Raw genomic sequence first — 27,435 nt, 5'->3', positions numbered from 1 at the left:
TGTAAACATTAGCAGTGTCCTAGTATTCAGACTAGAGAAGGAAACCCGTTTACCTTTTAGACTTCACTGCCAGACACTATTGGATGACTAACTGACATCTTTCTTCTTTGCGGGTAATAGCATACATAAACTGAGCTGTAACAGGTACATGAGCATTTGTCTACATCAATAACTCAGTACGTGTATATGGTTAAAGTTAAACTTATTGAATCTTTATGCAGCACCCAATGTGCGACCATCCAGTAAAAGGGTCCGAAAATCAGACTATTACTTAGGTGATTGCAATCACTTAAGTCGATTCGACATATAATGGTCGTTATTTTCCCACAAAAAGCCATTTTCAAGCCCTTTCGTTTCGAGGGAAGTTCTAAATTAGTACTGTCTTTCAAATACCGTTGGAATTAAACCTTGTCATTTATTTTGTCCTGCAAATGGGACATAGTACCTTTAATCACCTTCATACTATTGAAGGCAACGAAATCTAGGATATGAAATCTACTTATTCCATATAACTTAAATTTGTACCGAGTATACAGAAAAAAAGATACCCCTGCAAGCTCCGCTGACAAATTCAAACAGACAAACGGGCCATCCCTATCGCCCTAGAACCATGACATGAAATTGTTCAATTTGTTTTTACTGTTAGAAGTAGCAGTAGTAGTAGTAGAAGTAGTAGTATTAGTAGTAGTAGCAGTAGTAGTAGTAGCAGCAGCAGCAGCAGCAGCAGCAGTAGTAGTAGTAGTAATAGTAATAGAAGTAGTAGTAGTAGTAGTAGTAGAAGTAGTAGTAGTAGTAGTAGTAGTAGTGGTAGAAGTAGTAGTTATAGTAATAATAGCAGTAGTAGTAGTAGTAGTAATAGTAGTAGTAGTAGTAGTAGTAGTAGCAACAGCAGCAGCAGCAGCAGCAGTAGTAGTAGTAGTAGTAGTAGTAGTAGTGGTAGAAGTAGTAGTTGTAGTAGTAGTAGTAGTAGTAGTAGTAGTAGTAGTAGTAGTGGTGGTGGTGGTAGTAGTAGTAGTAGTAGTAGTAGTAGTAGTAGTAGTAATGGTAATATTTGGCAAAGACAACATCAAACAAACGGTGAATATAATACGATAAAGTGTGAAGTGAGTCGCATTGATGCCGGGAAAAGAAAACAAACATATTGACAAAATAACTGTTCACCGAAGGTCTGCTATTTACATCCGATTTTCTTTACATGAAAAGCACAAAAGCACGATGCAAAAACTTATAAATTGTAAGTATAATATAAATAGATATAGCCGCTCTGTGTAGACGTAGTTAGGCACCAGACGAACGAAATACATTGTACACATGAACCGAAGATTGTATGTACGCAGGAACCTGAAGAGGGCGCTGTGCAACTAGCGTAAACAATGGCTACAACTAAAACGAATCCTCAATGTTTCAGATTGTAATGAACTGCAGAAATGTTCAAAAGTGTTTGAAAATGCATACCATGCAACAGAGATACTAATTTGTCCTCCCTACGAGCGGTTTAAATACTACTACATAAAACCTACAATAAAAAAAAAGTCATGTAATTTCATGTAATTTGACACTATTTAAAAGATACGAATAAGGAATAAAATAACATACCCTATCATGATTAAAAAATATAATATTGGTATGTTGACAAATTGCAGAAATGGAAAACCAAAGATTGATAAACAAATTAAAACCAAATGTGTTGATTTTGGCAGCTGTTCCAATAACATCGATTGGTAAATGGGTGTAATAATCGGGAGCGCCAGGAGGGACAAATCTGACTGACATGAGCGCTATACAAGAACCCATTATTATTATTATTATTATTTCTGTTTTTATAATAAAACCTTTCTATAAAGGTCTTACAAAGGAAACAGACAGTTTGCCTCTGTAGGCGTTTATAGATAGGTTCTACACTTGACAAAACCTGAGTGGAGATGGATGTTTTCTTAATGTCAATGACTTCGGGAGGTTCAATACCCTCTTCCGATCTTATTATGAGCAACTTAAATCTGCATTTACCAATATGTCCGCCAAAGACTTTAAAGACACTTTTTGGTTTTGGTTTTGTTGATTCTGTTTTCTCTCTTTTTTTCGTAATACCTGCCTTAATGAAAACATCCCTCCCAATGTATCGGTGTCATTCAACTAATAAAAGGCTAGTACACTTTTAAACGATAATGAAAATTGATTTATGCCTTTATAAAGTCCATTAAAAATTGGCAAATATATCTATCTTCATCTTTCAAAAATCCGCAGGCAAAGAAGTAATAACTATAAAACTCTTTAAAGTCAGTTATTGGTGTCACTGACACAATGCAAGCTGTTAAACAAATTGTTTTAAATGTTTATCATTTGTCTAGAAAGAAAAGAAAACGAAATTCCGTGGGTATTTCGCGAGGAAGGCATAAAAGATAAGGGACAAATCTGGAAGTTCTAGATAAAACTGTCTTCAGAGTACTACATTTATCATTTCCCCCGTTTGTTTCTGCAGTCGCCATTCTTGGTCAAGTATTTCAGACACGAAACCTTCATATTTTAAAATGGCCAACCCTGCATTCTGTGCTGAAGTAAAGCGAGTTCAGTGTAACACTAGCAATTACATGTGTGTATTTGTGTTTATGCTGTTATTCTCGTTTGTGGAACCGGAAGGAGAGCAGTGTCCAACATCATGTAAATGTTCATCTGCCTATGTCAACTGTCGCAATCAACTACGTACCGAGGTTCCGACTGCCAACATATCTCTTGAAATTAGGGGAATCGATCTATCTAGAAATAACATTCGTATGATCCAGACGGAATCCTTTCCAAACCTGACCAGCCTACAAAGATTGAACCTAAACCGCAACGCCATATCTATTATTGAACCACATGCATTTCAGCACATGTCGGCTCTTACCATGTTGTACCTGTCTAACAACCTCCTGACTGACCTGAGTTTTATGAGCCTTCTCCCGAAGATCTCCTTGATCGCGATTTCAAATTTAATCCAGTCATTGGCTATCAAGGATTCTCCCTTTGTGGTTTTCGATTCCCTTGACATATCCTTTAATTTCATTAGATCTTTTGCAGACAGTCGTGTTGTCATCACTGATCTATCTGCCGATTCATGCGGGATCAGGGTTTTTGACATACCAGAATCCCAGACAGCGTATGCTGTGCGTACGATCACCATGAGAAACAACTTCATCAGGTCTCTACCAGATCTAAGTGGTCTCCCCCGCCTTCAGCTTCTAGATCTGCAAAACAACCTCATCCAAAGAGCTGCCCATGTTATACCACACAAGCTCAAATCTCTATCACTTGACAACAACTCACCCAGCTCTCTTCCGAAGATCAGGCTTGGTCAAAGCCTCACAGTGCTCAAGATAGGTAGAAATCGCATCGAGTCACTTGTTGGGTTTGGTGACACTGACGCATTAGAGATCCTTGACTTGAGTAACAATTCTTTACAACATGTATCCCACATACCTATAATGGACAGACTTAAATATGTAACGCTTTCCCATTGTAATCTTCATGGTACACTAGAAGTTAACAAGACAATATTCCCAAGCCTCGTATATCTTAACGTTGCATACAATGATATTACAAATATTTCCGTACTAGAAACAAAGCGTCCAGATGGGATAAGTCAAAACTATGCTGTCATCAATTCAGTCTTCACTTTAAAACTGAGTGGGAATAGACTCAGTGATCTTAATTTTCTCAAATCTTTTCCAAATGTAAGAACCCTTGAAGTGGATGACAACGATATTTTGGCATTCAACCGACACAATCCCACATCCTTTCAACAACTGCATGTGCTATATCTTCAACATAATAAGATATCTGAGGTGGAACAATTCCAGAATCTGACTGACTTGCATATTGTTTCATTTCTCGATAACTATATTACTTACGTTAGTCCAACGGCTTTCCTGGGGTGTAATAATCTAGGAATACTTGTGTTTAATGATAACAGACTAGTTAAATTGCCAGCATTGACACAAATATTTTCAAACTTTTTTAGTCTCCACGTGAGAAATAATGAAATAAAAGAAGTTTTTCTTAATAATCTAGAGTTCAAATTCTTAACTTCAATTGATCTTTCTAGTAATGGGTTGACTAACATTACGTTAAACGGCGGTCTGGCTCTTACCAAGGTCCTGCTGCAAAACAACAATTTGTCAACATTTGACATGTTGGATCACTTACCAAGATTATCTATTGTGAATATGAGTTACAACCAGATATCCAACGTGAATACTTGCGAGTTTAATTCGAACACAGCAATTACATGTGTATTTGATGGAAATTTGTTGCCAGTTTTAGTTTTACCATATACATCCACCGTTCGATTTCTTTATGCCCGAAAAAATAGAATCGAAAACTTAACGAGAATTGTCCCTTTTGCGCAACATTCCGTGGCAAACGCTACTACTGACCACTTGGCGTGTAGGATAAAGGACTTATATCTCGATTCGAATTTGATTTCATACCTACCCTCGTTCATATTCGAAGGTTGTGATCAGCTCACGACCCTCTCCCTGTCTGATAATCCTATAAGTGTAGTTGAAATGAGCGTATTCCTGAATCTCCCTAAACTTGTATCACTGGCAATATCGCACACACTGATTCCTTACATGCCCTTTGAACAATTGCTCTCCAAACAAGGTAGGAACATGTTTCATTCGCTGTACATGGATAATGTGACCCTCTTCCATCGACGTGATGCCAGCAACGAACCACTTAATCTCACGTTGGCAATTGACAGTGAACTATTCCTACGATACAACTCCTTTATTCCCATTCCATCAATTAAAGCGATGCATGTTGCGGAACTAGATCTGTCATTTAATAACATCAACCTTCTGGAGCGAGATTCTTTCAAGTTGACACCAAGAATCTCGTATTTGAATCTCAAGGGTAATGCCATCACAAGCATACAAATGCATGCACTGAGATTCAACGTGCACCTTGTCTTGGTAAACCTCGAGGACAATCACCTTCAGGTCATCGGCCATGAAGCACTTGTGAAGATGGGCCACTTTGATCTCCTGCTCGGTAACAATGACCTTGTCAATATCTCACCCCTGACCCTGCCAGAAGTCTCTCGTTCCATCTCTTTCGATCCCAATCCTTGGCGCTGTGACTGTTCCCTGCGTCCATTGTACAGATGGTACATGCGTTCCAACGAAAACACGTTGACCTGTTGGACACCAATACATCTTCGAGGAAGGACCCTTGCCACACTGACGGATGAGGAGCTATGTCCGCTGATCAGGAACGTCAGCAACGAAAATGATATTTCTGGTGAAGAAGCGCCAGATATTCTAAGCAATGGGGCAAAGAAACTAGAGTTAAAGAAAGGTATTCAAATCCTTGCAGGGGTGCTGTTCATTTCGAGATTCCCTAGGCCGCGATTCGTGCAAGGTTGATCCTTCTAAAACCTACCAGTGATACAAATATGACGGTTAATGGAATTCAAGAAACAAGCCTAATTGAAAGTCTTCTTGTACCTCGGTATCGTGTGCTATCTTTAACCTTCAAGATAGAGTATGTCGTAGGGAAAGGTTGCATGTGAAAATAATTTTCAAGATACAAATACAAAAACTCAGTTCTTGATCTAGCTGCTGCAGCCTCTCGTGAAAAAATGGTTTACTAACATATTCAAACTTGATGCATACTTTTTAACAAATGTTGCTCTTGACAATGAATTTTTCAGTAGAAAATCTGTAGTTTACCTGTAGTGGAGGGGAAAATGGAAATAATAATTGTAATAATAATAGGCATTTCTATCTATCTAGAAATTCTATTTCGAGGCGCATTTATTATTACCCCGGCTTTAGCCTAGCTGCCGTATACAGCGCTCCAGCATTTCAAGGAATTAATTCCTGCCAGGTACCCATTTACATCACCTGGGTTGTGTGTGGCAAATGTAGATCAATGTAAATAATAACATGTACATTGATCTAGCCTTTTAGCTTTTTGTTTAATGTCGTTAATGTTATAAATGTTATTGAGCACTCTTCATCTAAATTAATTGTGAAAGAAAACTTGTGGCACTTATTGGGAAAGATTGATTAAGTAGTACAGTAAGAATTCATGTTTGTAAGCTGTTCTAGGTATTAGAATAGTCAAAATTGAAAGAAATTGAAGTCACATGTACTGCACACTGAAATGAATATAAAGACTTACATACATGTCTCAAGAAACTTTGCTCACAATTTTTATCCTATTTCTCATCATAATTATTTGAGATATGAGGGGATTTTATGAGTAATCCTTTTCATGGGATGTTTCTTCTAGTGTATGCCTTTCCAACATGAGAAGAAAGAGAAATTTCACAACTTATTTTATTATTTGCCCAAACCATGGACCTACTACGTTTTCTGTAAATAATTTCAGGTAATAAAATGGTCTCTTCCTGAACTATACTAGGCTGATTATTTATCTCTTTTTTCTTAAACCCGAACCGAACTGCAGTTGAATTGTTGTTGACTCGCACCAAGGTTATTGATACGGTTGTAATCCATATAGATGTTGCGTCTTCGCTATGTTTTTTTATTCATCAAGCATCGTTCATTTATCCATGCATGGCAATTTGAAATAATTTTAAATACAAAAAAAAACTAAATACAAAGAAAAAAATGTAATTGGATTTTAAATGCATATTATGTGGGTTAGGTGTAGGGAATTGGAGACCAATAATCTTGAACCAATCACTGTCTGTCTGTGTTGGCTCCAATATTGCTATTCTGCCATATGTGGCCTTTAACTATTATACTACTGCATATATCCAATTCATTTCGAAGACTACAATGCGTTCTTTCTCCGAGAAAATTGGCAAAATTGACCAAGATAAGCAATGTTGATATTATATAAAAACATAATTTTTCCCTGAATGTTGTGGTGTATGCAGAAATTCAGGGGTGGCTCTTAAAAATTAGTTTTAAAAGGAAGTTTATGAAGTGTGCCAACCAGCACATAAAACCTATGGCCATTGTGTGTTGTGATTGGGTGTTGCAATGCACATTATGAATGGTGTCTGATCAGAAACGTGTGTAGGCAATTGGGGACACCAGGTTCAAAATGGGGGCCTAATTTCCTCCAGTTGTTTATTTCATGTTGAAAGACTACCATAAAACATATTTGGTGGTTCGTGTCACCATTCTAATTTGAATGAATTTAAAAGGTTTTTAAGAAGTTGTTTCTATGCTGTAAGTTTGTTCAATGTAAAATTCACATTGCCAGAAAATTATTCTGAAAGTATTTAAACATAATTTAAAGCACCTTTAGTAAACAAAAAGCTACGGAAATATTTTTGGCCACATTGTTTTAAAATTGTCTTAAAATTACAGTAAGTTTATTTGCTGCATGTATCTCTTTCAAAAAGTGTTTGAACTAATTATAACAATTCCATTTTCATTCAAAATATATTTAAAATGCCTTGATTTGTAACTATCCCTTATTACCTACACATGTAGGTAATGAGAGACTTTTGGTGATGGCGTCATTAATCATTGATATCTTATTAATCAGTTACATTATGACCACAATTTTGTTGCCAAATAAAGAGAAGACGTTACTGAAGAGAATACAAATCTTTCTGTATGTGTAACATTTTTCATGTTTATGTAATTTATGCAAATGTGCTTAAGGGTCTCTAATTTCCAACACCTACCCTATTATGATGATGCTTTGCTCAAGGCAAATTCCATGATATAATTAGAGCTGATTGATATTTAATGTTGTTTCATTTGATATAGGCCTAATTAAGTTATTTCATAGCTTCATTACTTTAAAATATTTTGTGTGCTTTATCATATATAATATGTCTTGTAATAAAGGTGATATCAGTTTTGAAAATATAACATGTTCATATGAAGAAAATGTTACATAGCGGTTGTAGTTTTGTTTTTATATATACTTATGCTAGTGTCAACTTTGAGTATTGAATATACATTGAATATATTATAGCGTAGTAAATAAAAAAAAAAATTATTACAAATATCTTGTTTTTATAGAGATATACCATATGACCTTATAGTTAGGTGTTGATGGTATTGTCTTTCATAAATTGTAGGATACAGGATTTTATGGTTTTCTACTTGCTTGACTCACTATATAAAGGATGAAATATATACCAAGATATTAAATTGTTATTGCATTTTTTTTTGTTTTGAAAAGCTTCTATGAGGGAAAATGGTCTGTATCCAAATCTCGTTAAAGCGGGACTGCACTACTTGTAGCTACTTGCGCCTTCTATAAAGCAAATAATGCCCAATTGGTGACCGCTGGTCCCCAATCATGATGATCTCCCTTTTCTTATTTTAATTGAGAGCTGATTTGATGAAATAACCACCTGTCAGTGACCATGCTGGATGGTTTAATCCCTCCTGGTCAAACTAGTGCAGACGGGCTTTAAAGAGAAGATTGATTTCTGGTAAAGGAAAGAAATAATTTATTGTCTCTCTCGTTCTATGTATGTCGGTTTGGAGGAATATTATAGTAATATATCTCATAAAAATGATTGCTCTGAAAATGCTCCATCATTCGAAATAGAACTAGAAATAGCTGTATTTTTGGACCAACTAGTTCCATATACCTATTTCTTTGTGGAGTGTGTTCGACGGTCATTTAAATTTAGTCACTTGTTTTCACTTTGATTATTCCAAAACTTACACAGGACACAGTCTTATGTCAAACATAATTTTTTTGCAATGTAACTGTATGACTATAGTACTCACCTATATCTTTAAAATAGCTGAAGCAATGTGAAATATCATATTTCATGATGAATAAAATCACCATTAAAATATTCTGTAAGAGTGGTGCGTGTGCGTATGAATACATTTCAAGGAGTGGGTCTAAAAACTATTTAAATGATATCATTAAACGAGCAGGTAAAAGGACAAAGACAAAATTCATAATGTTTACAGACTCGTTATCAGAGAGATTTGTATGGTCGATATCATCAATTAACTAAAATACAAAATATTGAAAAAACGTCCGTTTCCATAGTAATAACAGGTTGTGCTGTAATATCAACTGACTGGAAGAATAGATGATTACGGATGAATATTGTGCTCTCACGATTTCAATGAATTACACTTATCTAAATACTAATCATTCATTTCTCGTATGGGTTCTGGTGTTGATGCGTACCAAAATGAGAAAGTTTCTGTGGATTTTGTTGAGTACTTGTGTTTGGGCGTGTGCACGGATGTTCTTTAGACGTTGGTGAAGGTGTTTGTGTACGCGTGAGTGGGCGTGTGCGTGTGGTTGTTGGTGATTGTGCACGCGCATTTGTATGAGTTTTAGTGCGTGTAAATGATGATGTGTATGAGTGGGCGAAGATACGTGTTTGTGTGCCTTGTGTGTTTCTGAAAGTGCAGCGATTCACATTAAATATGTATTTCTCAAACTTTATGTACACGTTTGAAGAGAGTGGATAATAATCCGTTGTATGCATTTGATGATGTGTGACAAATTATACGCTGACCATGAATCACTGTCCATCACTCTTTCTTATACAAATAGTACATGCTTGCGAGTGTATTAGTTACATTGTCCGTCTTATTGTAATCTAACCAAATGCAATGTATATCACGAATGCACGAGCTAAAGACATGTATTATTTGTTTTATAAGATGGGTTTACAATATGAGTATAAAGTCGTGAAATTGACAGTTGTTATCACCACTAGTGTACTCTCCGTGCATATGGTAAACATTAATGCACGCACGCTTGATCCATTTCGACGCTTTCATTGACTACATTCTTGAACCAATTTTATAACATCCAATAAAACATATCATGAAAAATTATTCTCAATCCTTCTCTCCCGTCAGGGTATGATTGTTCTCTTGAATGTATGCCATGACATTTTCTTTTTAAATATTCAGAGTACAGATGTCCCTTTACGCAATTTGTGTATATATGGCCATGTGGTACCTCGATATTTATTTCTATACTGATGATAGCATTGCCATTTAAAAAAAAACTTTATTATAGATATTATCACAACATAAGAATAAAACAAAACAAAATGAAAATCAGTCAACATTACCAGATTACGTTTATTTCAAACAGAAAATAAACGTTTATCATTGATTTTCGAAAGGAAAGAATATTCTAAAAGCTCAGGTACAAACAAGTCTTTAATTCTAAATTCCACTAACAATTAAATGAACTCTAAATCAGCTCTCTTTTTAATTAAAAAGTCAATCCAGTTCAACTAATTATTTGTGAACAGTTAAACTTAACGAAATTGGTTTAGTACATACACAGAAGGGCAAACTTTCTTTTTAACATTTTATCTTAAAGCAATACTGTACTAGAAGCACTACTGCAAAATCACCTCTAGCTCCATATCAGGTCACCTGTTGCAGTATGGTCCCGTAACTCGCTGCTTACCTAGCTGCGCTATTGGTTATTATCGCATCGCGTTCTCGATCTGTCTGCGAAATGGCAATTATGTATTGCGTTACGCACCGTTGGCCAGTTGACCATGAGATGGTACTTTGCAATAATCAGTAAGCTAGGGCAGAAAGTGCATCAGATCAGTATCGCGAATTATTTACATTTCATAGACAATATACACTACAATTTCGCTAAATCTCTGAACAAACTATCTTTCTACTTCAACTTCAAAAATATACCTAAACATATACATCCCACAAACCATATTACTGAATATTAAAATGTCGTCAAAATTATGAACCAAGTTCTTTTCATAAGCAGTCGAACTTAAAGAACGTTATAATTATGTGTATATATACATTACGTAGACACATTTTTACAAGTTTCTTCTATTAAACTCTTTCAACTTAAAAGCTGTATTTTATAGCCCGCATATTTACCAGATGTAATCAAATGTCAAAATAGTGTTTCTTTGTTTAAAGGTAATACAAAGTTTTGGGACATTTTGATAAATTTCAAATAACGCCTACGGCCGTAGCTGCGACCATGAAAATCTCAGAATATGTAGCTGTGATATATAATTTCCAAACGGGAATGGATAATCTGTCTATTTTAGTCAAAAAATATTGTTTATAGCTCAATTAATATCTTGACCTTGAGAGGGAGCTATACAACATAAAGAGTTTATTATTTACAATTTCATAACTTTATATTCGATTTCAACCGCTACGACGACCACTGAATATTGTAGGATCGCATATCCTTACAATATGTTCAATTGAACCAAATTCATGACCTAATACCAAAACTTTGTATTACCTTTAACAGTTCAACGTTAATAAGAACTCTAAGTATGTACACCTCATCACCCAAACGCACTAGAATATAGTCAAAGTTTCCGATCATTTGACACGGAGTAAATTGGAGTAGTCGGTCTTCCTCTGCAGAGGAAATACCCGAAGACAAGACTGTCCGTTATCTAATGATAGGGCATGATACAATACAATTAACAATTTTATTTATTTATTTATTTTGTTTTATTTACCCAGGGTAACCCCATCAGTGAGTAAAACACTGTTATACTCGGGGGCCCTGCAATAGTACAACACAAATTACAAACATGTAAATGAATACAGAACAACAAATATTACTAAGACATCAGACCTGCACGAAATATTAAACTTTTAAGAAAAAAAGAAGAAGAAAAAGAAGAAGAAGAAAAAAAAACCTATAAGGCTCCCACAATGCCTCCGCTTGCCGTAACCAACTGGACCGCAGGGTCCGAGGCACTACCTCCAAACACTACTCTCCCTCGCCACCCCATAATGAATTTTTATTTTTTGTTTGTTTGTTGATGTGTTTGTGTTCATACCAAACCATCTACTGATTTCTAATTCTCCAATATGCGTATTTTATCACAAGGCGACAGTTTTCGTTTTCTTATAATCAGACCGCTTTATAAAGAACAGCTTTTTATAGATGATCAACGGCATCTAAATTGCGACTTCATTCGTTTGAAAACCTCAGTAGCTGCCTTACGGTAGCCCTTACTAGTGACGATATACACGATGCAGTGCCACCATGTTACACTACATGAAAATAGTATGTTCATACAGTAAAACACAACGCTGGCCTTTATTTCGCTCAAGACTACTATGACGATGATAAAAAGGGGACACCAACCTATAAAGACCACACAGTTCAACAACAAGAGCGTGATGAAGGAACGCCTGGCGCGAAAACGTCCTTTTGGGGGTTCTTTTCTCTCTTGGGTTGGAGTGAAATCTGGCAGTTGTTTATTATGTCCATCTACTTGCCCAGTATCCCTAGGTACTTGCCGTAGACCTATAGCTATCTTTCTAAGCTGCCTCCTTATGATGATTATGGTGTGGATACTTGTGAACAATGTCACTAGAGTTGCTACAGAACAGTAGAGGAGGAGGAGAGCATTAAAAACTATGGTACCGGAACTGCCTTTGGGGACACCACCGTTGCACAGAGTATCATACATATTTCCACTCGCTGTTCCGGGAAACGGAAAAAAGGTAAGAGATGAGATTAAAATTACGAGCGTGCATACGGTGACAATCACTTTAGCTCTCCTGATCGTCATGAAGGTCTGATACCTTAATGGTATCACAATCATCAGGTATCGATTGAGGTTCAGGCACGCTGTTAGAATGATGGCTTCAAATGAACATGGATACATAACGGAACCGGTAAACTTGCAAATGACAAACTGCACGGCTGTTCTTGGTAGAAAATATTGGAGAGGTGATACAAGAGACATGCATGTACCAAGGAGAAGGTAGGTACTGGTCAAGGCATACAGAAAAACCTTGGTTATATCATCAAAGTCGTCTTTAACACGTTTTAAAACGCAAAGAGTGAATACATTCCCCAGCACACAAAGCGGTGCCTGTGCTGTAAGTGCACCCTGAGTCGCAATCAACAGAGGAGAATATTGAGTCTCATATGATTGTGTTGTGGCAAGATTTGATGGAACGTCTTCAGAAATATTGTTAGCCATGGACGTCAAACGGGATGAACTACGTTGAGCTAGAGGAATTGTTGGAGTAGGTAAATGATGGTCCTTTTAAGCTCTTAATAATCGAAATGCTCGTTCGACTGAACCAACAAATGGGCATAGAATGCTCTAGTCTTTGGCTCACAATTACATCTCCTTAAATGACTCGTTTTAACGGAGAGTCAAAGTAAGAGAAACTCGGTCGTCTGCAAGTCGCAATGGAGTGCAAGGCCACTCGATGTACCATTAATCATCTACCTTTTAATGTTTTTTTTGAGCCAAAGCCATTAAGGATCATCAATCGCATTTTGGTAGAGTTAATTAAAGTTGGTCGATCAAAGCCATAATGATTATGAAAGTGCCAATCATTCCAGCTGACATGGTGAATCCAGCAGCCATTATTACAAACACGTTTTAAGTTGAATGTGGAACATGTATTTTTTTTACCCATTTTAAAGGAAGCGGGGATCATTAAAAAAAGGTGATATTTGTCCGATCAATCACTATAAAATATCCATAATAACAATTCAAGAACTTCATAACCCGTCAATTTATCAAGGCGTTGGAAATGTTAAAATTAAATTACCTAATGGTGCTTAATATTATCACAAAGCGGGTGGCATCTAAACTACTAGTAGTTGTGACAAGGCGTTGTGGCGTGCGCCTGTAATCGAGCTTATAGTGGAAGTTACAAACTGAAAGTTACAAAGTGATTCAGGCGAGGACGCAGGTTCGAAACTGTATCACGTCTTTCGGATGGTGACGTTTAAAGATCGGTCCCCAGACGTAAACAATCATATCTGATTGATACACGTCTGTAAAAACCCAATATACACACGCACACACACACGCACACACACGCACACACACATGCGCACACATACACATACACACACACACAAATTTAATGTGCCTTTCAAATCGCACCTATATTCAACTGTTATACATATTTGCCCCGTAAATCATGGGTACCTTAAAGGTACAATGTCCCTTTTGCAGCCTACATCAAATTATGTAAAACTTTGTAGCCGGGAGTTCTGAATATGTCATGTAAGTCATATCTTTAAAATGTAAACATTAGCAGTGTCCTAGTATTCAGACTAGAGAAGGAAACCCGTTTACCTTTTAGACTTCACTGCCAGACACTATTGGATGACTGACTGACATCTTTCTTCTTTGCGGGTAATAGCATACATAAACTAAGCTGTAACAGGTACATGAGCATTTGTCTACATCAATAACTCAGTACGTGTACATGTATTATGGTTAAAGTTAAACTTATTGAATCTTTATGCAGCACCCAACGTGCGACCATCCAGTAAAAGGGTCTGAAAATCAGACTATTACTTAGGTGATCGCAATCACTTAAATCGATTAGACATATAATGGTCGTTATTTTCCCACAAAGAGCCATTTTCAAGCCCTTTCGTTTCGAGGGAAGTTCTAAATTAGTACTGTCTTTGAAATACCGTTGGAATTAAACCTTTGTCATTTATTTTGGCCTGCAAATGGGACATAGTACCTTTAATCACCTTCATACTATTGAAGGCAACGAAATTTAGGATATGAAATCTACTTATTCCATATAACTTAAATTTGTACCGAGTATACAGAAGAAAAAAAACCTGCAAGCTACGTTGACAAATTCAAACAGACAAACGGGCCATCCCTATCGCCCTAGAACCATGACATGAAATTGTTCAATTTATTTTTACTATTAGTAGTAGTAGTAGTAGTAGTGGTAGTTGTAGCAGCAGCAGCAGCAGCAGCAGTAGTAGTAGTAGTAGTAGTAGTAGTAATAGCAGTAGTAGTAGAAGTAGTAGTAGTAGTAGTAGTAGTAGTAGTAGTAGTAGTAGTAGTAGTGGTAGTATTTGGCAAAGACAACATTGAACAAACGGTGAATATTATACGATAAAGTGTGAAGTGAGTCTCATGGATGCCGGGAAAAGAAAACAAACATATTGACTAAATAACTGCTCACAGAAGGTCTGCTATTTACATCCAATTTTCTTAACATGAAAAGCACAAAAAAAGCACGATGCAAAAACTTATAAATTGCAAGTATAATATAAATATATATTGCCGCTCTGTGTACACGTACCGTATTATGGCACCAGAGGAACGAAATATTTTGTATACATAAACCAAAGATTGTATGTACGCAGGAACCTGAAGAGGGCGCTGTGCAACTAGCGTAAACAATGGCTACAACTAAAAATAATCCTCAATGTTTCAGATTGTAATGAACTTCAGAAATGTTCAAAATGCATACCATGCAACAGAGATACCTACGAGCGGTTTAAATAATAATAATATTTAAGTTTTATATAGCGCTTAATACAAATGTCTCTAAGCGCTTTACAAATATACAAATACTACTACATAACACCTACAATAACAAAAAAGTCATGTAATTTCATGTAATTTGACGCTATTTAAAAGATACGAATAAGGAATAAAATAATTTACCCTGTCATGATTAAAAAATATAATATTGGTTTGTTGACAAATTGCAGAAATGGAAAACCAAAGATTGATAAACAAATTAAAACCAAATGTGTTGATTTTGGCAGCTGTTCCAATAATATCGATTGGTAAATGGGTGTAATAATCGGGAGCGCCAGGAGGGATAAATCTGACTGACATGAGCGCTATACAAGAACCCATTATTATTATTATTATTATTTCTGTTTTTATAATAAAACCTTTCTATAAAGTTCTTACAAAGGAAACAGACAGTTTGCCTCTGTAGGCGTTTATAGATAGGTTCTACACTTGACAAAACCTGAGTGGAGATGGATGTGTTCTTAATGTCAATGACTTCGGGAGGTTCAATACCCTCTTCCGATCTTATTATGAGCAACTTAAATCTGCATTTACCAATATGTCCGCCAAAGACTTAAAAGACACTTTTTGGTTTTGGTTTTGTTGATTCTGTTTTCTCTCTTTTTTTCGTAATACCTGCCTTAATGAAAACATCCCTCCCAATGTATCGGTGTCATTCAACTAATAAAAGGCTAGTACACTTTTAAACGATAATGAAAATTGATTTATGCCTTTATAAAGTCCATTAAAAATTGGCAAATATATCTATCTTCATCTTTCAAAAATCCGCAGGCAAAGAAGTAATAACTATAAAACTCTTTAAAGTCAGTTATTGGTGTCACTGACACAATGCAAGCTGTTAAACAATTTTTTTGATATGTTTATCATTTGTCTAGAAAGAAAAGAAAACGAAATTCCGTGGATATTTCGCGAGGAAGGCATAAAAGATAAGGGACAAATCTGGAAGTTCTAGATAAAACTGTCTTCAGAGTACTACATTTATCATTTCCCCCGTTTGTTTCTGCAGTCGCCATTCTTGGTCAAGTATTTCAGACACGAAACCTTCATATTTTAAAATGGCCAACCCTGCATTCTGTGCTGAAGTAAAGCGAGTTCAGTGTAACACTAACAATTACATGTGTGTATTTGTGTTTATGCTGTTATTCTCGTTTGTGGAACCGGAAGGAGAGCAGTGTCCAACATCATGTAAATGTTCATCTGCCTATGTCAACTGTTGCAATCAACTACGTACCGAGGTTCCGACTGCCAACATATCTCTTGAAATTAGGGGAATCGATCTATCTAGAAATAACATTCGTATGATCCAGACGGAATCCTTTCCAAACCTGACCAGCCTACAAAGATTGAACCTAAACCGCAACGCCATATCTATTATTGAACCACATGCATTTCAGCACATGTCGGCTCTTACCATGTTGTACCTGTCTAACAACCTTCTGACTGACCTGAGTTTTATGAGCCTTCTCCCGAAGATCTCCTTGATCGCGGCATCAAATTTAATCCAGTCATTGGTTATCAAGGATTCTCCCTTTGTGGGTTTCGATTCCCTTGACCTATCCCTCAATTTCATTAGATCTTTTGCAGACAGTCGTGTTGTCATCACGGATCTATCTGCCGATTCATGCGGGATCAGGGTTTTTGACATACCAGAATCCCAGACAGCGTATGCTGTGCGTACGATCACCATGAGAAACAACTTCATCAGGTCTCTACCAGATCTAAGTGGTCTCCCCCGCCTTGAGCTTCTAGATCTGCAAAACAACCTCATCCAAAGAGCTGCCCATGTTATACCACAAAAGCTCAAATCTCTGTCACTTGACAACAACCCACCCAGCTCTCTTCCGAAGATCAGGCTTGGCAAAAGCCTCACAGTGCTCAAGATAGGTAGAAATCGCATTGAGTCACTTGTTGGGTTTGGTGACACTGACGCATTAGCGATCCTTGACTTGAGTAACAATTCCTTACAAGACGTATCCCACATGCCTATAATGGACGGACTTAAATACGTAATGCTTTCCCATTGCGATATTCATGGTACACTAGAAGTTAACAAGACAATATTCCCAAGCCTCGTATATCTTAACGTTGCGTACAATGATATTACAAATATTTCCGTACTAGAAACAGCGCGTCCGGATGGGGTGGGTCTAAACTATGCTGTCATCGATTCTGTCTTCGCTTTAAGACTGAATGGGAATAAACTCAGTGATCTTAATTTTCTCAAATCTTTTCCAAATATAAGAACCCTTGAAATGAATGAGAACGATGTGTTGGCATTCAACCGACACAACCCCACATTATTTCAACAACTGCAGTTGGTTACTGTATATCTTCAACATAATAAGATATCTGAGGTGGAACGATTCCGGAATATTACTGACTTGCAAACTGTTTCACTTTCCGATAACTACATTGCTTACGTTAGTCCAACTGCTTTCCTGGGGTGTAATAATTTAAGAATACTTAAGATGAATAATAACAGATTAATTATATTGCCAGCTTTATCGCAATTTTTAAATTTGATAATTCTCGAATTGAGAAATAATAAAATACAAGAAGTTTTTCTTAATGATCTGGAGTTCAAATTCTTAACTTCAATTGATCTTTCTAGTAATGGGCTGACTAACATTACATTGAACGGCAGTCTGGCTCTTACCGAGGTCCTGCTGCACAACAACAATTTGTCAATGTTTGACATGTTGAATAATTTACCAAGATTATCTATTGTGGATACGAGTTACAACCAGATATCCAACGTGAATACTCGCGAGTTTAATTCGAACACAGCAATAACATGTGTATTTGATGGAAATTTGTTGCCAGTTTTAGTTTTACCGTATACATCCACCGTTCGATTTCTTTATGCCCGAAAAAATAGAATCAAAAACTTAACGAAAATTGTCCCTTCTGCGCAACATTCCGTGGCAAACGCTACTACTGACCACTTGGCGTGTAGGATAAAGGGCTTATATCTCGATTCGAATTTGATTTCATACCTACCCTCGTTCATATTCGAAGGTTGTGATCAGCTCACGACCCTCTCCTTGTCTGATAATCCTATCAGTGTAGTTGAGATGAGCGTATTCCTGAATCTCCCTAAACTTGTATCACTGGCAATATCGCACACAATGATTCTTTACATGCCCTTTGAACAATTGCTCTCCCGGCAAGGTAAGAACATGTTTCATTCGCTGTACATGGATAATGTGACCCTCTTCCATCGACGTGGTGCCAGCAACGAACCACTTAATCTCACGTTGGCAATTGACAGGGAACTATTCCTACGATACAACTCCTTTATCACCATTCCATCAATTAAAGCGATGCATGTTGCAGAACTAGATCTGTCATTTAATAACATCAACCTTCTGGAGCGGGATTCTTTCAAGTTGACACCAAGAATCTCGTATTTGAATCTCAAGGGTAATGCCATAACAAGCATACAAATGCATGCACTGAGATTCAACGTGCACCTTGTCTTGGTAAACCTCGAGAACAATCACCTTCAGGTCATCGGCCATGAAGCACTTGTGAAGATGGGCCACTTTGATCTCCTGCTCGGTAACAATGACCTTGTCAATATCTCACCCCTGACCCTGCCAGTAGTCTCTCGTTCCATCTCTTTCGATCCCAATCCTTGGCGCTGTGACTGTTCCCTGCGTCCATTGTACAGATGGTACATGCGTTCCAACGAAAACACGTTGACCTGTTGGACACCAATACATCTTCGAGGAAGGACCCTTGCCACACTGACGGATGAGGAGCTATGTCCGCTGATCAGGAACGTCAGCAACGAAGATGATATTTCTGGTGAAGAAGCGCCAGATATTGTAAGCAATGGGGTAAAGAAACTAGAGTTAAAGAAAAGTATTCAAATCCTTGCAGGGGTGCTGTTTATTTCGAGATTCCCTGGGCCGCGATTCGTGCAAGGTTGATCCTTCTAAAACCTACCAGTGATACAAATATGACGGTTAATGGAATTCAAGAAACAAGCCTCATTGAAAATGTTAAAGTCTTCTTGTATCTCGGTATCGTGTGCTATCTTTAACCTTCAAGGTAGAGTATGTCGTAGGGGAAGGGTGCATGTGAAAATAATTTTCAAGATACAAATACAAAAACTCAGTTCTTGATCTAGCTGCTGCAGCCTCTCGTGAAAAAATGGTTTACTAACATATTCAAACTTGATGCATAATTTTTAACAAATGTTGTTCTTGACAATGAATTTTTCAGTAGAAAATCTGTAGTTTAGTGGTGGGGAAAATGGAAATAATAATTGTAATAATAATAGGCATTTTTATAGCGCCGTCTATCTAGAAATTCTATTTCGAGGCGCATTTATTATTACCCAGGCTTTAGCCTTGCTGCCGTATACAGCGCTCCAGCATTTCAAGGAATTAAGTCCTCCCAGGTACCCATTTACATCACCTGGGTTGAGTGTGGCAAATGTAGATCAATGTAAATAATAACATGTACATTGATGTAGCCTTTTAGCTTTTTTTTAATGTCGTTAATGTTTATAAATGTTATTGAGTACTTTTCATCTAAATTAATTGTGAAAAAAAACTTGTGGCACTTATTGGGAAAGATTGATTAAGTAGTACAGTAAGAATTGATGTAAACTGTTTTAAGTTTTAGCTATATAAATTGAAAGAAATTGAAGTCACATGTACTGCACACTGAAATGAATTTAAAGACCTACATACATGTCTCAAGAAAGTTTGCTCACAATTTTTATTCCATTTCTTATCATAATTATTTGAGATATGAGGGGATTTTATGAGTAATCCTTTTCATGGTATGTTTCTTCTAGTGTATGCCTTTTCAACATGAGAAGAAAGAGAAAGTTCACAACTTATTTTATTATTTGCCCAAACCATGGACCTACTACGTTTTCTGTAAATAATTTCAGGTAATAAAATTGGTCTCCTTCTGAACTATACTAGGCTGATTATTTATCTCTTTTTTCTTAAATCCGAACCGAACTGCAGTCGAATTGTTGTTGACTCGCACCAAAGTTATTGATACGGTTGTAATCCATATATATGTTGCGTCTTCGCTATTTTTTTTTTATTCATCAAGCATCGTTCGTTTATCCATGCACGGCAATTTGAAATAATCCTAAATACAAAAAACTAATACAAAGAAAAAAATGTAAGTGGATTTTAAATGCATATATTATGTAGGGAAGGTGTAGTGAATTGGAGGCCGTAGTGAATTGGAGACCACCAAGCTTGCCTTGAACCCATCAGCGTCTGTCTGTGTTGGCTCCAATATTGCTATAGCGCCATATGTGGCCTTTAACTATTATACTACTGCATATATCCAATTCAATTCGAAGACTACAATGCGTTCTTTCTCCGAGAAAATTGGCCAAATTGACCAAGATAAGCAATGTTGATCTTATATAAAAAGACAATTTCACTGAATGTTGTGGTGTATGCAGAAATTTAGGGGTGGCTCTTAAAAATTAGTTTTAAAGGAAGTTTATGAAGTGTGCCAACCATCATAGAAAACTTATGGCCATTGTGTGTTGTGATTGGGTGTTGCAATGCACATTATGAATGGTGTCTGATCAGAAACGTGTGTAGGCAATCGGGGACACCAGGTCCAAGATGGGGGCCTACTTTCCACCAGTTGTTCATTTCATATTGAAACATATTTGATTGTTCGTGTCACCATTCTAATTTGAATGCATTTCATTTTAAGAAGTTGCTTCTATGCTGTTAGTTTGTTCAATGTGAAAGTCACATTGCCAGAACATTATTCTGAAAGTATTTAAACATAATTTAAAGCACCTTTATTGCTGTAATAAAAAAACTACAGAAATATTTTTTTTAAATTGTTTTAAAATTACAATAAGTTCATTTGCTGCATGTATCTCTGTCAAAAAGTGTTTGAACTAATTATTACAATTCCATTTTCATTTAAAATATATTTAAAATGTCTTGATTTGTAACTATCCCTTATTACCTACACATGTAGGTAATGAGAGACTTTTGGTGATGGCGTCATTAATCATTGATATCTTATTAATCAGTTACATGATGACCACAATTTTGTTGCCAAATAAAGAGAAGACGTTACTGAAGAGAATACAAATCTTTCTGTATGTGTAACATTTTTCATGTTTATGTAATTTATGCAAATGTGCTTAAAGATGAAATTGAGCTCTGGTCATGCGATTGCATTGCGAAAGAAACGGTGTGGAACCGACCAGAAAAGGTTGATCATCTAACATATAAGAATTTGTGTGTATTGCAAGGTTCTTGAATCATCAAAATGATAAGAAATTTGGCCAAGTCTTGGTAAAGTTACAAACACTGTACACAGAAAGATGTATATGGGACTACACGAACACGTGGCGTAAAAAGCCGGCCCCCCGATTTTTACGATGATACATGCATATTTAGAATATGAAGGCATTTGAAGAGCCATGCTTTTCAGGGAACATGTCTTATCTGATGTTCTTCCACACTTGCATAATAAGAATGAGTAATGCTCACAAATTATTTTTCACCTCTTTCCAGAACTCAACCTTCTCTTTAAGGGTCTCTAATTTCCAACACCTTCCCTATTATGATGATGATATAATTGGAGCTGATTGATATTTAATGTTGTTTCATTTGATATAGGCCTAATTAAGTTATTTCATAGCTTCATTACTTTAAAATATTTTATGTGTTTTATCATATATTAATATGTCTTGTAATAAAGGTGATATAAGTTTTGAAAATATAATATGTTCATATGAAGAAAATGTTACATAGCGGTTGTAGTTTTGTTTTTATATATACTTATGCTAGTGTCAACATCGTCGTTGAATATATTATAGCGTAGTAAATTAAAAAAATAATTATTACAAATATCTTATTTTTATAGAGATATACCATATGACTTTATAGTTAGGTGTTGATGGTATTGTCTTTCATAAATTGTAGGATACAGGATTTTATGGTTTTCTACTTGCTTGACTCACTATATAAAGGATGAAATATATACCGAGATATTAAAGTGTTATTGCATGTTTTTTTATTTTTTGAAAAGCTTCTATGAGGGAAAATGGTCTGTATCCAAATCTCGTTAAAGCGGGACTGCACTACTTGTAGCTACTTGCGCCTTCCATATAGCAAATAATGCCCAATTGGTGACCGCTGGTCCCCAATCATGATGATCTCCCTTTTCTTATTTTAATTGAGAGCTGATTTGATGAAATAACCACCTGTCAGTGACCATGCTGGATGGTTTAATCCCTCCTGGTCAAACTAGTGCAGACGGGCTTTAAAGAGAAGATTGATTTCTGGTAAAGGAAAGAAATAATTTATTGTCTCTCTCGTTCTATGTATGTCGGTTTGGAGGAATATTATAGTAATATATCTCATAAAAATGATTGCTCTGAAAATGCTCCATCATTCGAAATAGAACTAGAAATAGCTGTATTTTTGGACCAACTAGTTCCATATACCTATTTCTTTGTGGAGTGTGTTCGACGGTCATTTAAATGTAGTCACTTGTTTTCACTTTGATTATTCCAAAACTTACACAGGACACAGTCTTATGTCAAACATAATTTTTTTGCAATGTAACTGTATGACTATAGTACTCACCTATATCTTTAAAATAGCTGAAGCCATGTGAAATATCATATTTCATGATGAATAAAATCACCATTAAAAATATTCTGTAAGAGTGGTGCGTGTGCGTATGAATACATTTCAAGGAGTGGGTCTAAAAACTATTTAAATGATATCATTAAAGGTAGCAGGTAAAAGGACAAAGACAAAATTCATAATGTTTACAGACTCGTTATCAGAGAGATTTGTATGGTCGATATCATCAATTAACTAAAATACAAAATATTGAAAAAACGTCCGTTTCCATAGTAATAACAGGTTGTGCTGTAATATCAACTGACTGGAAGAATAGATGATTACGGATGAATATTGTGCTCTCACGATTTCAATGAATTACACTTATCTAAATACTAATCATTCATTTCTCGTATGGGTTCTGGTGTTGATGCGTACCAAAATGAGAAAGTTTCTGTGGATTTTGTTGAGTACTTGTGTTTGGGCGTGTGCACGGATGTTTTTTAGACGTTGGTGAAGGTGTTTGTGTGCGCGTGAGTGGGCGTGTGCGTGTGGTTGTTGGTGATTGTGCACGCGCATTTGTATGAGTTTTAGTGCGTGTAAATGATGATGTGTATGAGTGGGCGAAGATACGTGTTTGTGTGCCTTGTGTGTTTCTGAAAGTGCAGCGATTCACATTAAATAGGTATTTCTCTAACTTGATGTACACGTTTGAAGAGAGTGGATAATAATCCGTTGTATGCATTTGATGATGTGTGACAAATTATACGCTGACCATGAATCGCTGTCCATCACTCTTTCTTATACAAATAGTACATGCTTGCGAGTGTATTAGTTACATTGTCCGTCTTATTGTAATCTAACCAAATGCAATGTATATCACGAATGCACGAGCTAAAGACATGTATTATTTGTTTTTATAAGATGGGTTTACAATATGAGTATAAAGTCGTGAAATTGACAGTTGTTATCACCACTAGTGTACTCTCCGTGCATATGGTAAACATTAATGCACGCACGCTTGATCCATTTCGACGCTTTCATTGACTACATTCTTGAACCAATTTTATAACATCCAATAAAACATATCATGAAAAATTATTCTCAATCCTTCTCTCCCGTCAGGGTATGATTGTTCTCTTGAATGTATGCCATGACATTTTCTTTTTAAATATTCAGAGTACAGATGTCCCTTTACGCAATTTGTGTATATATGGCCATGTGGTACCTCGATATTTATTTCTATACTGATGATAGCATTGCCATTTTTATAGAAACTTTATTATAGATATTATCACAACATAAGAATAAAACAAAACAAAATGAAAATCAGTCAACATTACAAGAATACGTTTATTTCAAACAGAAAATAAACGTTTATCATTGATTTTCGAAATGAAAGAATATTCTAAAAGCTCAGGTACAAACAAGTCTTTAATTTTAAATTAAACTAACAATTAAATGAACTCTAAATCAACTCTCTTTCTAATTAAAAAGTCAATCCAGTTCAACTAATTATTTCTGAACAGTTGAACTTAACGAAATTGGTTTAGTACATACACAGAAGGGCAAACTTTCTTTTTGACCATTTTATCATTAAAGCAATACTGTACTAGAAGCACTATTGCAAAATCACCTCTAGCTCCATATCGGGTCACCTGTCGCAGTATGGTCCTGTAACTCGCTGCTACCTAGCTGCGCTATTGGTAAATATCGCATCGCGTTCTCGATCTGTCTGCGAAATGGCAATTATGTATGTGTTACGCACCGTTGGCCAGTTGACCATGAGATGGCGCTTTGCAATAATCAGTAAGCTAGGGCAGGAAGTGCATCAGATCAGTATCGCGAATTATTTACATTTCATAGACAATATACACTATGATTTCGCTAAATCTCTGAACAAACTGTCTTTCTACTTCAACTTCAAAAATATACCTAAACATCCCACAAACCATATACTGAATATTAAAATGTCGTCAAAATTATGAACCAAGTTCTTTTCATAAGCAGTCGAACTTAAAGAACGTTATAATTATGTGTATATATACATTACGTAGACACATTTTTACAAGTTTCTTCTATTAAACTCTTTCAACTTAAAAGCTGTATTTTATAGCCCACATATTTACCAGATGTAATAAAATGTCAAAATAGTGTTTCCTTGTTTAACAGTTCAACGTTAATAAGAACTCTGAGTATGTACACTTCATCACCAACAGCGACAGTTTTCGTTCACTTATAATCAGACCGCGTAAAAACGGCTTTTCCTAGATGATCAACGGCATCTGAATTGAGACTTCATTTGTTTGAAAAACTCAGTAGCCGCTCTACGGTAGCCCTTACTAGTGACGATATACACGATGCAGTGCCACCATGTCACACTACAGGAAATGATCATGTTAATACTAAAGAACGTAGTGCTGGTCTTTATTTCGCTCAAGATCACTATGACGATGATAAACATGGGACACCAACCTATAAAGACCACACAGTTCAACAACAAGAGCGTGATGAAGGAACGCCTGGCGCGAAAACGTCCTCGCGGGGGTTCGTTTCTCTCTTGGCGAGGCGTGACATCTGGTACATGCCGTAGACCTATAGCTATCTTTCTAAGCTGCCTCCTTGTGATGATTATGGTGTGGATACTTGTGAACAATGTCACTATAGTTGCTACAGAACAGTAGAGAAGGAGGAAAGCATTGAAAACTACTGTACCGGAACCGCCCTGGGGGACACCATAGGTGCACAGAATATCATACATTTTTCCACTCGCTGTTCCGGGAAACGGAAAAAATGTAAGGGATGAGATTAGAACTACGAGCGTGCATACGGTGACAATCAATTTAGCTCTCCTGATCGTCATGAAGGTCTGATACCTTAATGGTATCACAATCATCAGGTATCGATTGAGGTTCAGGCACGCTGTTAGAATGATGGCTTCAAATGAACATGGATACATAACGGAACCGGTAAACTTGCAAATGACAAACTGCACGGCCGTTCTTGGTAGAAAATTCTGGAGAGGTAAAACAAGAGACGTACATGAACCGAGGAGAAGGTAGGTAGAGGTCAAGGCATAGAGCAAAACCTTGGTTATATCATCAAAGTCTTCTTTCACACGTTTTAAAACGCAAAGGGTGAATAGATTCCCCAGCACACAAAGCGGTGCCTGTGCTATAAGTGCGCCTTGAGACCACGCAATCAACAGAGGAGAATATGCAATCCAATATGATTGTGTTGGGGCAAGATCTGATGGAACGTCTTCAGAAAGATTACTAGCCATGGTCGTCAAACGGGATGAACTGTGTTGAGCAAGAGGAATTGTTGGAGCAGGTAAATGATGGTCCTTTTAAGCTCTTAATAATCGAAATGCTCGTTCGACTGAACCAACAAATGGGCATAGAATGCTTTAGTCTTTGGCTCACAATCACTGCTCCTTAAATGACTCGTTTTCACGGAGAGTCAATGTAAGAGAAACTCGGTCGTCTGCAAGTCGCAATGGAGCGCAAGGCCACTCGATGTACCAGTAATCATCTACCTGTGATTGATGTTTTGAGCCAAAGCCATTACGGATCATCAATTGCATTTTGGTAGATTTAATTAAAGTTGGTCGATCAAAGCCATAATGATTATGAAAGTGCCAATCATTTTAGCTGACATGATGTATCCAGCAGGCTTTATTGCAAACACGTTTTAAGTTAAATGTAGTACATGTAACGTGTCTTTACTCGGTAAATGAAAATATGAAAACTGTCGAATTTTAAAGGAAGCGGGGATCATTAAAAAAAAAAAGGTGATATTTGTCCGATCAATCACTATAAAATATCCATTATAACAATTCATAATCCGTCATTTTATCAAGGCGTTGGAAATGTTAAAATTAAATTACCTAATGGTGCTTAATATTATCACAAAGCGGGTGGCATCTAAACTACTAGTAGTTGTGACAAGGCGTTGTGGCGTGTGCCTGTAATCCAGCTAACAGTGGAAGTTACAAATTGAAAGTTACAAAGTGATTCAGGCGAGGACGCAGGTTCAAAACTGAATCACGTCTTTCGGATGGTGACGTTTAAAGATCGGTCCCCAGACGTAAATAATCATATCTGATTGATACACGTCTGTAAAACCCCAATATACACACAAACACACACACCACCCCACGTACGCGCGCACACACACACACATTTACTGTGCCTTTCAAATCGCACCTATATTCAACTGTTATACATATTTGCCCCGTAAATCATGGGTACCTTAAATGTACCATGTCCCTTTTGCAGCCTACATCAAATTATGTAAAACTTTGTAGCCGGGAGTTCTGAATATGTCATGTAAGTCCTATCTGTAAAATGTAAACATTAGCAGTGTCCTAGTATTCAGACTACAGAAGGAAACCCGTTTACCTTTTAGACTTCACTGCCAGACACTATTGGATGACTGACTGACATCTTTCTTCTTTGCGGGTAATAGCATACATAAACTGAGCTGTAACAGTTACATGAGCATTTGTCTACATCAATAACTCAGTACGTGTATATGGTTAAAGTTAAACTTATTGAATCTTTATGCAGCACTCAATGTGCG

At 36.5% G+C, this 27,435-nt stretch overlaps 1 protein-coding gene across 1 annotated transcript in view; it reads left to right on the top strand.

Annotated features, from left to right (window-relative positions):
• Positions 1 to 2,528: 2,528 nt before the first annotated feature.
• LOC115924812 (internalin I-like) overlaps positions 2,529 to 27,435 on the top strand; it is a 30,646-nt gene continuing 5,739 nt past the window's right edge. The window contains exons 1-5 of the mRNA XM_030987663.1: positions 2,529 to 2,571; positions 3,058 to 3,423; positions 4,642 to 5,337; positions 16,850 to 17,149; positions 18,437 to 19,075. Of these exons, the coding sequence (XP_030843523.1) occupies positions 2,529 to 2,571; positions 3,058 to 3,423; positions 4,642 to 5,337; positions 16,850 to 17,149; positions 18,437 to 19,075 (2,044 nt within the window). The remainder of the gene's footprint in view (positions 2,572 to 3,057; positions 3,424 to 4,641; positions 5,338 to 16,849; positions 17,150 to 18,436; positions 19,076 to 27,435) is intronic.

This window comes from Strongylocentrotus purpuratus, unplaced genomic scaffold (genome assembly GCF_000002235.5).
Source record: "Strongylocentrotus purpuratus isolate Spur 01 unplaced genomic scaffold, Spur_5.0 spur5_scaffold_16, whole genome shotgun sequence".
Classification (NCBI taxonomy): Eukaryota; Metazoa; Echinodermata; class Echinoidea; order Camarodonta; family Strongylocentrotidae; genus Strongylocentrotus; species Strongylocentrotus purpuratus.
This window is presented reverse-complemented; position numbering and strand designations above follow the sequence as displayed.